The 15,574-nt window shown below is 47.7% G+C and overlaps 1 protein-coding gene across 1 annotated transcript in view; it reads right to left on the minus strand.

The window, feature by feature from the left end:
* MSN (moesin) overlaps positions 1-15,574 on the minus strand; it is a 54,332-nt gene that overhangs the window by 15,129 nt on the left and 23,629 nt on the right. Inside the window, exons 2-3 of the mRNA XM_064159045.1 lie at positions 9,147-9,230; positions 106-201 (exon numbers count right to left, since the gene is read on the minus strand). Of these exons, the coding sequence (XP_064015115.1) occupies positions 106-201; positions 9,147-9,230 (180 nt within the window). The remainder of the gene's footprint in view (positions 1-105; positions 202-9,146; positions 9,231-15,574) is intronic.

The raw sequence follows: 15,574 nt of genomic DNA on the forward strand, positions 1-15,574 counted from the left end.
TACTTCAGATCCCTAACCCTGACAAAAGGAGACTTGAATTTGCCCTTTAAGAGAAGGGAAGCCAAGATTAGAGCAAACAAACATGAAAGGTTAAAGCACACATACCTTTTTGTTCAATTTCAGCCATGTGGAGAAGCCCTTGGTGTCCTGATACTGCAGTCCGAAAAACCACACCTCTCTTAGACCAATTGTCTTGACAACCTGGAAGACAGGTGGCAAGAGCCCCAGACAGGTGAATTAAGCTCAGTGGTGGCAGAGGACACTCTCAGAGAGAAGTTCAGAGGAACATAAACATTATCTCTGCCCCAGCCTTCTGCCTCCCCTGCTACAGTGCACATACAGAGATGATAGGGTACCTGAGGGGTCTCAAATGATAGATGCATTCTTCCCTCTCCATCTCTTTCAAGCTTGTTGCTAGTTACAAACCCCAGCAGGGACACTGCTCTCTTCAGCTACTCATGAGGCACCATTGTATAGCCAAAGTACAATGCAACAGGTCTGACAGGTGTAACAGCTGCCAGGAATCAACCACACAGCTCCATTTGCAGGTACACCACTCACCTGTCATTCAAGAGCCATGAATCACCCTGCCAGGCTGTGTGCTGCTAGGCTGTGCCATTCTGCAATTTGTATTTACATCACTCATAGCTGTGGGCAGCCCTTCCATGTAGCTCTTCCATGAGTGGCCCCACTCACAGGATTACAGGACGTTAGGGGTTGGAAAGGACCTCTGGATATCTTCAAGTCCAAATGCCCTGCCAGAGCAGGACCACATAATCTAGCATGGGTCACACGAGGATGCATCCAGATAGGGCTTCAAAGTCTCCTGCAGTGGGTAATCAATATACCATCCCTTGTGCCAGCACAGAAAGTCACCCCAGAAGTGAAGTGCACCACTGTGTAATCTGTCCCCTTAGTCATTTCCCTAGCACACCAGGGGCGTGCTCAGAAGGCTTCACAGACATACTGTAACAGGAGACAAGAGCCTCACGGGGGGGCAAGACTACTGCACTATAATGCTACTGCTGATAAAAAGGAGGGGGAATCTTCTGGGTAAAGCCTGCTCACTAGCAGGAAGACACAGCTTTGTGCCCTGTCGATTTTGGGACATGCCACAGGGTGCAGTAAGCCTAGAAGCTTAAGTTCCTCCAGACCTCTCCCTAACCTCTAGGAGTTGCCTAGTAAGATAGGTGCCAGGAAAGTGCCTTCTTTGCAAGTATAAGAACAAGGAAGTGGAAAGGAGAAAACATTTGTCTTCAAGTTGACACAGTGCATTAAGTACAACACTGTAAGCTGTTTTTACACACCACCCACCCCTTGGGCTTGCTCACAGCTCCCCTCTGTCAGAGGACAAGCAGGGTACAAGCCTTGCCCTGGGAAAACCAACTGCCTGATCATGGTGTCTCCTCTGCCAGGTAAGCTTAAGTGATTTTGAACTGCCTTGTATTTAGCAGTTTCTTCCTAAATGCCTAATTTCTTCTCAATTAACTTCTTGTTGAATCCTAAGGATACACTCTGTTCTCTTCTCATGCTGTCTCTAGCTTTGGTAAGACACAAAACCAAAGACAGAGAGTCTCTGCAAACTCATCACTAGAGTTAGGGCTCTGATCAAACGTTTCTTCTGGCCTTACAAATCAGCATCAGGGCCCTAGCTCTTTCCAGACCCCAAACCCAAAAGCTTTCAACAGCAGGCAGAGACTAAACCTATGCAAGATCATGTAGTCTGTGTGCATCATCCTGCTGGAGTCCATGAAATGATTCAGGCTGTCCTTGCTTGAGTAAGACCTGGAGAGCTGGCCTGCAGCCCCTGTAGTCACATAAGCGTGGGGCAGATGACCCTTCACTTGTGCACACCAGGCAGTATGATGCACACAGCTAAGGAGACTTGCAGAGAAGAATCAGTTTGCTGTCTACCCTGAAAACACGTGGAACGAGGAGCAAGAAAGGCTGTCCCAGGGCCCAAGGAAAGCTCTGTTCTTGGCAGCATTAACATCTCAATGGGATGGAAGCTCCCCCCTCTGCTGATGTGTCTGCTTGCCTCACTTGCATTAGTCAGTAGCTTATGCCTGGGAATGCAACAAGCTGGTCTGCCAGCAAGGAACTGAAAGGCATCACACTGGGGCCCTGCACAAAAGGACTTTTATTCCACAGCAGAAGCCTGGACAGCAATCGCGGTGACAACAAGGGACTGGGCAGACAGCACCGTACACAACATCACACCCCCAAGCTGCCACTGAATCAAGGCAGGGGTGGGAGGCATAGAGAGCCCTCCTTCCCACCTCAGCTTCACTGAGCGACTGAGCCCCATTTAGCACGGCAAAAGCATGAAGAGCCAGCTTTCTGCAGCTGCGAGGAGCCTGGCTGGCAGCTCACAGCTCAGCTGCCTTTGGGGGTGCACAGCTTTCAGAGCCCTGATGAACTGCGAGATGTTCCAAAGAGCAGACAGCTCCTGGCAGTGGACGGAGCAGAGCTGGCACACAAGAGAGGAGAGTACAGAGCACTGTTTATCACAGACCACTACACTTAAATACCGAGTTCACACTCTCAGCCGGGGAGTGACATCTGTTCTTCGTGCCAGGGAGAGCATTCATCAGTCCCTGGATCTTGTTTGGCATGCACTGCAAGGTCAAGTCTACAACTGGCAGCAGATTACAGGCAGCCTTAAAATCCAGCAGTCCCACGGTACCTTGACCAGCCAGGATCAAGTTCTTCATCGAGTACCACTTCGCTTAAATTTCCACTTAGTAAGCAAAGCTGCCTCAGGCAGAAAGGTGCAATTCTGGTGGCTCTCACTTCACCTTCTGCAGACAGTCTAAGCACACACTACTACTATCTTTAACTTCTACTCAGAGAAGAAAAAAAGGTCTTCCAGGTAGCCTTTTCTCTTGCTGCTTCTTATTCCTTACTTTTCTTCCTGTCCTTCCCCTCGGCACTCACCCATCTCCCTCTGATCTATGTTCTTGCCTTTCACCAAGTGCTGCCCCACAGCAGAAGGGAAGCCATAAGCAGCCTGTTAAATGGAAGTGTTAGCATGAAGATGATGATCGAAGGTTCCCTGGTCCTCAGCCCAGGAAATACACTACCATGCTCATAACAAGCACAGATCATGCATGGAAACACTTTCTATGCATGAACAAGACCAAAGCATGCAAGCAGATGAAATGACATTGGACTTAGACCAAGTTCCTGAGCCAAAGGCCCAGGTTACAGTGCAAAACAAATCTGTCTTGAATCTCACCTCCTGTCCTAATGACACCAGCCTCTCTCTCTCCTTTTTCTGCTAGGCATGTCAAGTGCTTCCAAGAGAAAACTCCTAGCAAACCTTATTGCTGGAGGAGCTCTGAACTGGTGCCACACCTCCAGCTTCATCTCCCATAGTCAACAACAATTAAGAACATGGCCTTCTAGATACCTTAACACCCAAGCTGGGCTTCCATCTACAGCCATGGTTAGCTGTCTCCTTTCATGGGGCTGATGGATGCATTTCTAACACTCCCTTTCAAAGTGCTAAATGACAGAATCTTCTCCAGGTTAAGCTAGTTCCAGGTGGCCACTGACCTCTTTAGAAACAAGTAGTCCATTTCTGGTTGGACCACTGCTTTCACAAAAGCCAGTTCTACACATTCCTGTGAAACTGGTGACAGTTTCTATACCTCAAGCTCTTTGAGTCCACCACTAGCAGCTGAGAAACAGCAGCAGAGTTACTGGTTTTGCTAGCACATCAGAAAGCACTGGAACTCAACAGATGATGCTAAGAGGTCCATAAGCACAGCTGCAGAAGGCAGACAGCACAACCCTGTCTCAATTGATCCAGGTTTTGGCCATGCACACAAGCTTAAGCTTTTTAAGCTAGTGCTGTGCAGTTGCAAGCCCAGGGCATGGAGTGCTACAGGAGCATCTCTATTGTAAGCCACATTACTGCAACACATAGCCAGCTCAATTTTCCTCCTACAGTCATCTGCTTTGGTGCAGAAGACTATCTCAAACAGATGAGTGAAACACCTTCATTGTTCTATCACAACAAAAAAAATCACTTTGGAATTGAACCAAGCAGGAGAGAGGAAGATAAGGAAGCTTCTACCTCAACCCTATTCACCTATTATTGCTATGGAACTTCAGGCTCAAAATATTTCCCCTATCATGAAGCTCCCACTTAGATGCAAGCTTTCCAAAAGTCTTCTAAACCCTACTCAGAGGTCAAGAGTTTTGTCATAATTAATATTGATCTACCTTTACACAGAACAAGTGCAAATAAATCCTGCCTAAACAGCAACATGCACTAAGGTAGCTGTGCAGTTAGAAACCTTGGTTAGCCTTAACAGCTTCCTTTTTGCTTAACTCTGAACAGACAGTTCAAACTGAAAGGCCACCTTAGGGCAAAAAATATGCATGGTATCTTAAAATTTTACTGTAAATGTCAAAAAAAAATCAGGTTTCACACCAGGAGGTCAATGTACTGCAACAGCAGAAGTCTTAAGTTTGCTTTGTAGAGGAACTCTCTCTTCCCTCCACAAAAATAAAAAGCACTGATGAAAGCAGCTTCTTTTCTAGAACCAGCATCATGCAGAAAGCACTGAATTGGCAATTCCAGGAGCACAGCACAATTTAAGTGAGCTACAAAGTGAACTTTGTTCTTACATAAGCCAGCATAGGACCCAAGACCAGCTCAGGATGGAGACGGAGACGGAGTGAACAGGTATCAGTCAGACAGCAGTCACTGCTTAGTCCCCATCAGCAGCATCAGCTCCAGACTTTCCCTTTGCAGGAACTAATCCACTCCAACAGCTCAGCCATTTGCAACAAGCTGGATATATGCCAGCTGATGATATATTCAAAGCCCCACCTCCACACTAAAGGCAGCAAGTTTAGTATTTACAGGCAGCTCACTAGAGGCTTCCATGTTTTGGTTTGGTATTCAGTTGGTTCTTTATGCAGAGATCAATAATCCCTTTGAGCAGGTCCACACACAAGAAATATTTGCTTTTCTTGGTGTGTTAAGTCTGATCATAAAGTCTCTTTTGTTACAGGAAAGAGCCTTGAGTTTTCTACCCAAAAGAGAGGGACAGACAACAGTCTGTTATGTATCTGCATTCAGAGACCAAGATGAAATGTTTCCTGTTGTGGCAGGAGATGAATAGCTACCTCCTTTGCAATTAGTTTCCTTAATTGTAAAGGGACAATGATTGGATTGCAAGGCAGCAAACAAAGCTGAGCTTAGATTCCTCTGACACATAGCAGTAGCCACTAAAACTCCTCCTTCATGCTCAAAGCAGGGTGCTCGACATCCTCACATCTACTGCCATCTCCCTACCCTACCGCTCCCAATGCTCTCAAACCCTGGCAGAGGGTTAGCCTTTCTATCACCATCACTGTGGTGGTACCATACTGACACTCCTGTGCCAGGTCTTTGGCCAATCACTTAGTCAAAACCTGAACATCTGCCACTGCTGAAGCTCTAGGTTATCCATTTCATTATTACTCCCATCAGGAACCAACAGCACTACCCCCACAAGGAACTCTTGTGTGCTGGGCAGTAGAAAACAGCCTCATCCTTATACCAGCAAGTGTGGTAGATAGAATCATAGAATCAACCAGGTTGGAAGAGACCTCCAAGATCATCCAGTCCAACCTATCACTCAGCCCTATCCAATCAACTAGACCATGGCACTAAGTGCCTCATCCAGTCTTTTCTTGAAGACACAAAGAGATGGTGCCCACCAGACCTTCTGGAAATAGCAAATGTTAATAGCTAGCTTCAGACTTCCTCTCCTTCCCCTCTCCACACTGTTATTTCCTCTTCCATCTCCCCCCACAATCCAGTTTCACTGTACTAAAGACTGCCTCGTGGACATTATCAACTGGGGCTGCAACAGCATTGGTTGTCTCCCTTCACAAAGTGTTTACCACGGGAAAAACAAAGCTTCTGTTTAGACAGGTGCTGTGTGAGACACTGCAGGGAGCAGAGCATGCAGCTGTTGGAGAACATGACATAAGAGTGAAATCAATTACTAAGACATGAAGAGGTCCCATACTGGAAACATGACCTCAGAGATAAGTTTTGCCACCACAATGTCAGCTTGCAGCAAAAGCTGCAGATCACAAAATGGTTTAGGTTGGAAGGGACTTCAAAGATCGAGTTCCAACCTCCCACCATAGGCAGGGACACCTCCCACTAGAACAAGTTGCTCAGGGCCTCATCCAACCTGGCCTTGAACACCTCCAAGGAGAGAGGAGCCACAACCTCCCTGGGCAACCTGTGCCAGTGTCTCACCACCCTCACTGCAAAGTACCCTTTCCTAACATCTAGTTTGAATCTCCCCTCTGCCAGTTTAAACTCATTCTTCCTCATCCTGTCATTACAAGACCTTGTCAATAGTCCCCCCCTAGCCCTCCTGTAGCCCCCTTGAGATACTGGAAGGCTACTACAAGGTCTCCTGGAAGCCTTCTCTTCTCCAGGCTGCAGAGCCCCAACTCTTGTAGCCTGTCGTCAGAGCAGAGCTGCTGCAGCCCTCTGAGCATCTTCATGGCCTCCTCTGGAGTGGCTCAAACTTGTCCTTCTTGTGTTGGAGCTCCAGAACTGCACACAGTACTCCAGGTGAGGTCTCAGGAGAGCAGAGTAAAGGGGGAGAATTCCCTTCCTTGCCCTGCTGGCAACACTTCTCTTGCTGCAGCCCAGGACACAGTTGCTGTCTGGGCTGCACATGGTCTGGAACTGATTTTAAGCAGTAAATCACATGCAGGTTTAAAATACTGGCTTCACTGCTATCACTTCTTAGAACCTGGTGCTCTGCTTGAACAATGTCAAAAAAAATAGGTACTGAAAAATAAATCACAGGAAGCTTCCATGTGAAGGACATGTCCCCCAAAAAAGGCCCCACCCACAACCAGCCCACCTTTTAATGAACTTGGGGCTGTGTCACCTCAGCTTCACAGGCATTTGTCCCCATGAACTAACTGCGGTGGACTTCCATGTTGCATTCACAGCTTCTGGAGAGAATCCAGCTCTCACTTCTATCAATCAAATACTGTCAGATCTAAGGCCACACAGGGCCAAAATAAATAGGAACTACTACGTGGTTACACACAGACAGCTGAGAGCTACACTGCAACTTGGAACTTTCCGGAAAGACTTCCTGCTTTTCCCATTATGAAAGGATGCTCTTGTAGTAAAGCCTGGGATCTCACTCTATTCATATCATAGACCCAACCAGGTTGGAAGAGACCTCCAAGATCATCCAGACCAACCTAGCACCCAGCCCCAGCCAGTCAAATAGACCATGGCACTAAGTACCCCATACAGGCTTTGCTGGATCGCTCTCTGGACAGCAACTCCACCACCTCCCTGGGCAGCCCATTCCAATGCCAATCACTCGCTCTGACAACAACTTCCTCCTAACATCCAGCCTAGACCTCCCCTGGCACAACTTGAGACTGTGTCCCCTTCTTCTATTACTGATTGCCTGGCAGAAGAGCCCAACCCCACCTGGCCACAGCCTCCCTTCGAGTAGCTGTAGCCAGCAATGAGGTCTGCCCTGAGCTTCCTCTTTTCCATTTCAGGGCTGGGCTGCAAAGAGCAGTATAATATCTAGTGTTGAATCATTCAGCTGAACATGAGAGAAAAGTAGCAATTTGTGGTTAAACAACTGGAAAAAAAATACAGTTAGTTCAGTTTGCTGGCCCCAAAAGAAACAGTTGACTTCTGTGGGTGGGTCAGCCCTTAAGTTTCTTTCTTCATGAAGACAGACGCTGCGCAGAGCTGGTCCCAGAACACTTAGCACTACTGAACCACACCCACATCTGACATATCTGGTCTGGCAGTTCCTGCATCTTGTCATTAATCCAAGATTCATTTTACTTTTCTCTAAGCTATGAATTTACTGTTCAGATTTTTCCTCCAAGCAGCAGATGCATGACCTTCAGAAGTACAGCAGAACATCATAGCTGAGACTGTCAAAGCTTGAACTGCTACAGTTAGAGCAGCTGAGGACAGGCATCAACTTTGGGCTTCTATTTGGATCAGAGTAAAAGGTGATTTGCTTAGACAGGAAAGCAAGCAGAGAAAGGCTGAAGCACCCAGGTGTTTAGGTTGGACTGGATGATCTTGGAGGTCTCTTCCAACCCGGTTGATTCTATGAACTCAAGATTCTGCATAGGTGAAGACAGCCTAATGCAGTATCTTAAGACTGATCTCAGGGCCTGATGGGACTCTAGAACATCACTTCACCTGCAGAGTTGCAGCAATGTCTGAAACAAAGCTATGCTTTCTCCTGTTTCAGAGACCAACTCAATTCTAGAATGCTTGCAAGTCAGTCAACTGAAGACAGCCTACTCACTCCCTCGTAAGACTTGCTGTGAATCCTGGCTGCAGACAGCTCCTGATGTGCAATGACCATGAGCTACAGCATCAACTCAGTTCATTAGAAGCAAGAACAGCTCCTAGCAAATTCTTAAAGAAAATGCAGTAGTTTTGACAAAATGTATCACTTCTTACTGTGCTGAGTTCTCTCAGGGTTACTGCACAGGTGTGCTACTTTGAGCCTAGCTGGGATATTTTGGTGAGAAGAATTAGATGATAGGCTGTGAAAAGGAAGCAATGGTGATGTCTGCTGCACTCATAGGCTTGCTGAGAGGTAGAAGAACATGAACATAAACACAGATAACAGAGTCTCTCTCTGAGCTTTGGGCTGCACTTTTCTCTCTAACTTGCTGCCTGCCTAACCCTTCTGCTTCCTAACCCCTCTGGCCAATGCTCCAAACTCACCTTGAGCATAAGGCAAAGTCTGGGGTAAGGTAGAGGGGTGGGAAGAAGGTGTAAGGGTGGTTGGGAGCCCCTCCTGGGGACTCAGGTTTCTGGGAGGGTTGTTGTGTTTCTGTATTACCTTTTCAACTTGTCTATTTCTGTATATTTTGGAAGTGTCTGCTTGTATATTGTGCTGAGCTGTAAATATAAAGCTTCATTCTAATTTCCAGCAGCTGAGTCTAGTCTGGGTGATTTTCTTAAGTGTGTGGGGGACAGGTAACACCCAAACCATCACAGCAGACTGTCGCTTACCTTTCAAGTCCTTTAAGGATTTTTTTTACTGTTGCCTTAATACAATCACATCTCTAACAACTTCAGGTTCTTCTGCAGCGGTTCCATCACTTACCTGATCAAAGAGTTGCTTCCCTGTAGTGTTGGGCTGGATGGCAAACTCCAGCTCAGCATCCATGGTGGTAACACGCACACTGATCTGAAAGGCAGAAAAGGCAGCGTTACAACTGCCCAACAGTGCAAACCATCTGCCCACAGCCAGGGGCCAGCCTCCAAGACCTTCATTGCCAGCACTTACAAAGTCACCAATCAGTTTCCCCGTAGAATGTAACCTTCCTGTTTCACAACGTGAGAGTTTATTCTCTCTGTTCCTACTAACATTCCCATATGGATAGACACAGATCACAGAATGTTAGGGGTTGGAAGGGACCTGGAAGCTCATCCAGTCCAACCCCCCTGCCAGAGCAGCATCACCTAGAGCAGATCACACAGGAACACAACCAGGCAGGTTTGGAATATCTCCAGAGAGGGAGAGTCCACAGCCCCCCTGGGCAGTCTGTTCCAGGGTTCTGTCATCCTCACAGGGAAAAAAATCCTCCTCATGTTTACATGAAACTTCCTATGCCTCAGCTTCCACCCATTGCCCCTTGGCCTGCCATCAGGCATCACCCAGCAGAGCCTGGCTCCAGCCTCCTGGCACTCACCCTGCACATCTTTATACCACTGATGAGGTCACCTCTCAGTCTCCTCTTCTCCAAGCAGCACAGCCCCCCTCCCTCAGTCTCTCCTCATAAGAGAGATGTTCCATTCCTTTCATCAGCATCTTTGTGGCTCTGTGATGGATGAGAGCCATTTACAGCTCATGAGAGTGAATTTTTAGTGTAGAACATTTTACTGTCTTCCACAACAGCAGAGATATTCCAAAGCTCAGTATAAACACACCCTTCCATCTGAATGATGTCAAGGAAGCCTCTGGAAGCATTAACAGCTTACTACTGACTTCTGTGACAGGCCAACACTGTTGCAACCTGCATGAGTATTTGGAGGAATAAAGCACAGCCCCTTGTATGCTTCATGTGAGCAGGAAGCAACTAGGTTGATCACAAATATCAAAGCAAGGAGGATTCATACTGAACTAACATGTACTAGTGTGTACAGACACATCACTGAGCAGAAGTATCTCTATAGACCTGCCTACAGTTTTCCATCTCTTTCAGGAAGGTATGAAAGATCTTTGAGCACTGCACAAATGGCTTAGGGGTGATATTGCAGTCTAGATTTCATGCCAGTATTAGCCTTAAATGCAAGAAGATGATGAATGGTCTTCCAGAAGTAAGGTTACACAACACTCTTCATCTTGACAGGGAAGTCTCACCATCACATTTTCCCATGTGGAAGGAAAGTGGCAATGGATTGCAGCAAGGGAGCTTGCATTTTCATCCTACAGAAGCAGGGAGACATCCCTACATCTTTCAACAATAGTTCTCATGAAGCAAATTAAATAGCAGTCATCTCACCTCAAAGCTTAGTGTAAGACAGCCAATCCCATTCACAACTCCTGAGAGCTACTGCAAAGCATCAAAAGAAATGTGGCCAGAAGATTGAGATGTGTGACTGCCACTTTGCTCTGCTAAGATCTCACCTGGAGTATTGTGTCCAGCTCTGGAGCCCTCCACACAGAAAAGACATGGACTTGGTAGAGCTGGTCCAGAAAAGGGCTGTGAAAATGATTAGGGAGATGGAAAACTTCTCATGTGAGGACAGGCTGAGGGAGCTGAGGTTGCTCAGCCTGGAGAAGAGAAGGTTCTAAGGAGAACAGCAGCCTGCCAGTACCTGAAGGGGGCTACAAGACGGTTAGAGAGGGACTGTTTGCAGAGGCCTGCAGTGATAGGATGAGGGATGATGGTTTGAAATAAGAGGAGATTTAGATGGGATGTTTGGAACAAGTTCTGCACCACGAGGGTGGTGAAACACTGCAAAAGGTTGCCCAGGGAGGTAGTTGAGGCCCCACCCCAGGAGATATTCATGGGAAGGCTTGACAAGGCTCTGAGCAACCTGATCTAGTGGAGGAGGTCCCTGCTGGATGGCTGGACCAGGTGAGCTTTGGAGGTCCCTTCCAGTTGAAACCACTCTGTGACTGTGTAGTTTAGCTGGAGATAGGTCTACTCCTGCCTGAATACAGATGCCTTAACTTTTGACCAGGCAAAGCAGCACCTGCAAGTCCACCAAGCTGTCCGAGAACTCATTTCTACCTGCACATCTATCATCTCAAAAAGTAAGAGATACTTCTCAATTTAGGAACACAAACTGCAGATAGCTCAGATCAAACTCCTTGGATGCTTTTCCATGAAAGCAAAGATTCAAAACTGTGAAGTCATGCAGGTGGGATACAGCACACCAGACCCCAGCATACAAGCCTTGCATTCCCAGCTCTTTGTCAACAACCATTTGCCCCATATCAACAAATCCAAACTGATTTGCTCTTTGGTGCAATCAATCCTCTTAGCACACTCCATCAGCCTTGCAGGGGTGAAGGGTAAGAAGAATTATGCTGTGAAGAGTTTTAGTAAGAATAACTCACACACTATAAGCTCACCACATGACACTAGAGACCAAAAGAGCTAAAACAAGCAGAGAAGTATTCAAGGAACCACCCAGTACTGATAGGATCACAGCCAGTTCTCATCCCTGTATTTCTACCAAGCAGGTTTCAGACCTTGTCTGACTATCCCAGCACATCTACCAGTGAGAGTAGAGGTATCCATAAGACACCAAACAAATCATTAAGTAATAGGCTGCTTTAAGTCCTCTCCCTGTTCACTTAAAACACAAATGTACCAGCTACCACAGAAGAAAAAAGCCACCTTTCTGCTCCACTGTTAATGGACAAAAACCCAGTATCTGCACTTATCTGATACCATCTGCATAGCTGAGGGAGTGCTGAAGTATCTGAGCACAGAGGAAGCACCAAAAATCAGAAGTGAAACATTTGTGGCAGCTCTTCACAGCCTGTGCCCCCAATTGCTCAGAACAATCAGACCTTAAAATTCAAAACAAGGCTGCTTCAGTAGGCATCCTCATAAACTCAGGCAGAATATTTATTTGTGAGGCTCAGGTCTTTGTTAGCACAGTAAAACACAGTCCCATGCCAGAGCCAGCAAAATTCCTGCACTTCACAATGCACTTCAGCCACCCAATGGGTTACCATTCGCTGTCCCTCACTTCACAAGGCACTTCAGCTACCCAATGGGTTACCATTCGCTGTCCCTCACTTCACAAGGCACTTCAGCTACCCAATGGGTTACCATTCACTGTCCCTCACTTCACAAGGCACTTCAGCTACCCAATGGGTTACCATTCGCTGTCCCTCACTTCACAGGGCACTTCAGCTACCCAATGGGTTACCATTCGCTGTCCCTCACTTCACAGGGCACTTCAGCTACCCAATGGGTTACCATTTGCTGTCCCTCACTTCACAATGCACTTCAGCTACCCAATGGGTTACCATTCACTGTCCCTCACTTCACAAGGCACTTCAGCTACCCAATGGGTTACCATTTGCTGTCCCTCACTTCACAGGGCACTTCAGCTACCCAATGGGTTGCCATTTGCTGTCCCTCACTTCACAAGGCACTTCAGCTACCCAATGGGTTACCATTTGCTGTCCCTCACTTCACAATGCACTTCAGCTACCCATTGGGTTACCATTTGCTGTCCCTCACTTCACAGGGCACTTCAGCTACCCAATGGGTTACCATTCGCTGTCCCTCACTTCACAAGGCACTTCAGCTACCCAATGGGTTACCATTCGCTGTCCCTCACTTCACAAGGCACTTCAGCTACCCAATGGGTTACCATTTGCTGTCCCTCACTTCACAGGGCACTTCAGCTACCCAATGGGTTACCATTCGCTGTCCCTCACTTCACAAGGCACTTCAGCTACCCAATGGGTTACCATTCGCTGTCCCTCACTTCACAAGGCACTTCAGCTACCCAATGGGTTACCATTCGCTGACCCTCACTTCACAGGGCACTTCAGCTACCCAATGGGTTACCATTTGCTGTCCCTCACTTCACAAGGCACTTCAGCTACCCAATGGGTTACCATTCACTGTCCCTCACTTCACAATGCACTTCAGCTACCCATTGGGTTACCATTCACTGTCCCTCACTTCACAATGCACTTCAGCTACCCAATGGGTTACCATTCGCTGTCCCTCACTTCACAAGGCACTTCAGCTACCCAATGGGTTACCATTCACTGTCCCTCACTTCACAATGCACTTCAGCTACCCATTGGGTTACCATTCGCTGTCCCTCACTTCACAGGGCACTTCAGCTACCCAATGGGTTACCATTTGCTGTCCCTCACTTCACAATGCACTTCAGCTACCCATTGGGTTACCATCCTTCCATTAGTGCATCCAGCAGGAAGAGACACATACTTCCCCCTCACTCCAGTAGAAGCCTGCTGTCCTCAAGATGAACAGTGAAGTAGATGAACAAGGTTCTCCTCCCCCTCTGCTCTGCCCAGGCAAGGCTGCATCTGGGATACTATATCCAGTTCTGGGCCCCTTAGTTCAAGAAAGACCTCAGGGAACTACTTCAAAGCACAGAGATGCTGAAGGCAGTGGAACATCTCCCTGCTGAGGGAGCTGGGGCTCTTCATCCTGAAGCAGAGGAGCCTGAAGGGTGACCTCATGCATGTTGCCAAAGATGTGAAGGGTTAGCATCAGGAGGACAGAGCCAGGTTTTGCTCAGAGATGTCCAACGACAGGACAAGGGGCAGCCGGTGCAAGATGGAGCAGAGGAGGTGCCCTAGGAACAAGGAAAAGCTGCGAGGGTGGCAGAGCCCTGGAGCAAGCTGCCCAGAAGGGTTCTCTGGAGCCAATCCAAACCCACCCGAGCACATTCCTGTGTGACCTACTCTAGGTGACCCTACTCCAGCAAGGGGGCTGGACTGGATGATCTGTAAGGGTCCCTTCCTAACATTCCGTGTCTGAATGGGGTCTGCACTGGAGCCCAGGCGGTGCTGTTTTTGCAGAGAGCATGAGCTAAGACACCACAGGAAACCAGCCTGAGCTGCAGAGAACCACACCCCGGTAGCAGCAGCTTCCCCCAGCTCCCAGCACATCAGCACCACTGCTCTTAACTGTCTGCGGGCCGAGCTGCCCAGAGCATGCCCTGGCCTCTGCCAGTGACAGGTTAGCCACTCCTTTCCCAAGGGGTTTAAGACTTGGCTGAGAAGTTAGCTTGCTGTAAAACTGAGCCTTCTTAAGCCTCATCAGTGCAGAAACAACATACAAAAGGATTTTTTTTTTTTTTCATCTGACCAAGTCAGAGATTTGGTGGTTTTTTTTTTCTTTCCCAGAGCCATTTGTGAACTGGAAAACACAAAGTGAGGTTTCTGCCGTTTCAGGTGGTGGGAGGCACTGCTCTCCCTTCCCAGTTAGTTGATAAGAGGCCTGAGAAGGGTTCAGAGCAGATGCAGATGTACCCAGGGTTTTGTTTCATTTCAGGAGCCTGTGTGCTGGCACAGAAACACAAATGGGTTCTGCCAGCACTCAAAAAGTGCTGAAGAACCAAGCACCGAGGAAGCTTTGTTCTGAAAGATACCCCAAAGGCCACCTCACTATTAGCAATTCTCTTTTTTTACCGATTTAAAACGCTCTCTGCCTGCAGCTCAGAGCTCTACAGGCTGCTGTGAGCTCCACCTGACAAGCGTGTGCAGGGCACAGTGTGTTTGCCTTCATCCAGAGCACTGCAACAGGCTCCCCAGAGAGGTTGTGGGGTGTCCTTCTATGGAGACTTTCAAGGCTTGTCTGGATGTGTTCCTCTGTGATCTGTGCTAGATTGTGTGGTCCTGCTCTGGCAGGAGGATTGGACTGGATGATCTCTTTTGGTCCCTTCCAACCCCTAACATCCTGTGATCCTCAGCCACTTGAAGTCCTACTTTCAGTAAAACCACTTCACCACCTCAGCATTCAGAGCCAAGGTGTGCCCAACACAGGGGTTAGGCAACTGAAAAGATACAGAGTCAAAGAACAGGTTGGGAGAGACCTCCAAAAGTCATCTTGTCCAAACCCCCTGCAGTGAGCAGGGACAGCCTCCACTAGAGCAGCTTGGTCAGAGCCTTGTCATGCCTGACCTTGAATACCTCAACCACCTCCCTGGGCAACCTGTTCCCATGTTCCACCAACCCTCACAGTGATGACCTTATTCCTAACATCCAATCTAAATCTGCTCTACCAATTTCAAACCATTGCCTCTCATCCTACCACTGCAGGCCTTTGCAAACAGTCCCTCTACAGTCCTCTTGTATGTCCTCTGTATCAGAAAGATGCCAGTATGATCCAGCCCCATCAGAATTTCACCTCCTGTACCTTGTCCCTTCAGAACCACCCTGCCAAAACACTTTTAAACCATTTGTCTAGCTTCTTATTCTAAGAAAAGCCTCCAGATTGATTAACATTAAGCTTCTATCTGTATTTCTACATCACCTAATGATGTTTTCCTAGGTTTGAGGGCTGCCATAACCATCAG

This window comes from Pogoniulus pusillus, chromosome 19 (assembly GCF_015220805.1).
Source record: "Pogoniulus pusillus isolate bPogPus1 chromosome 19, bPogPus1.pri, whole genome shotgun sequence".
Taxonomy (NCBI): Eukaryota; Metazoa; Chordata; class Aves; order Piciformes; family Lybiidae; genus Pogoniulus; species Pogoniulus pusillus.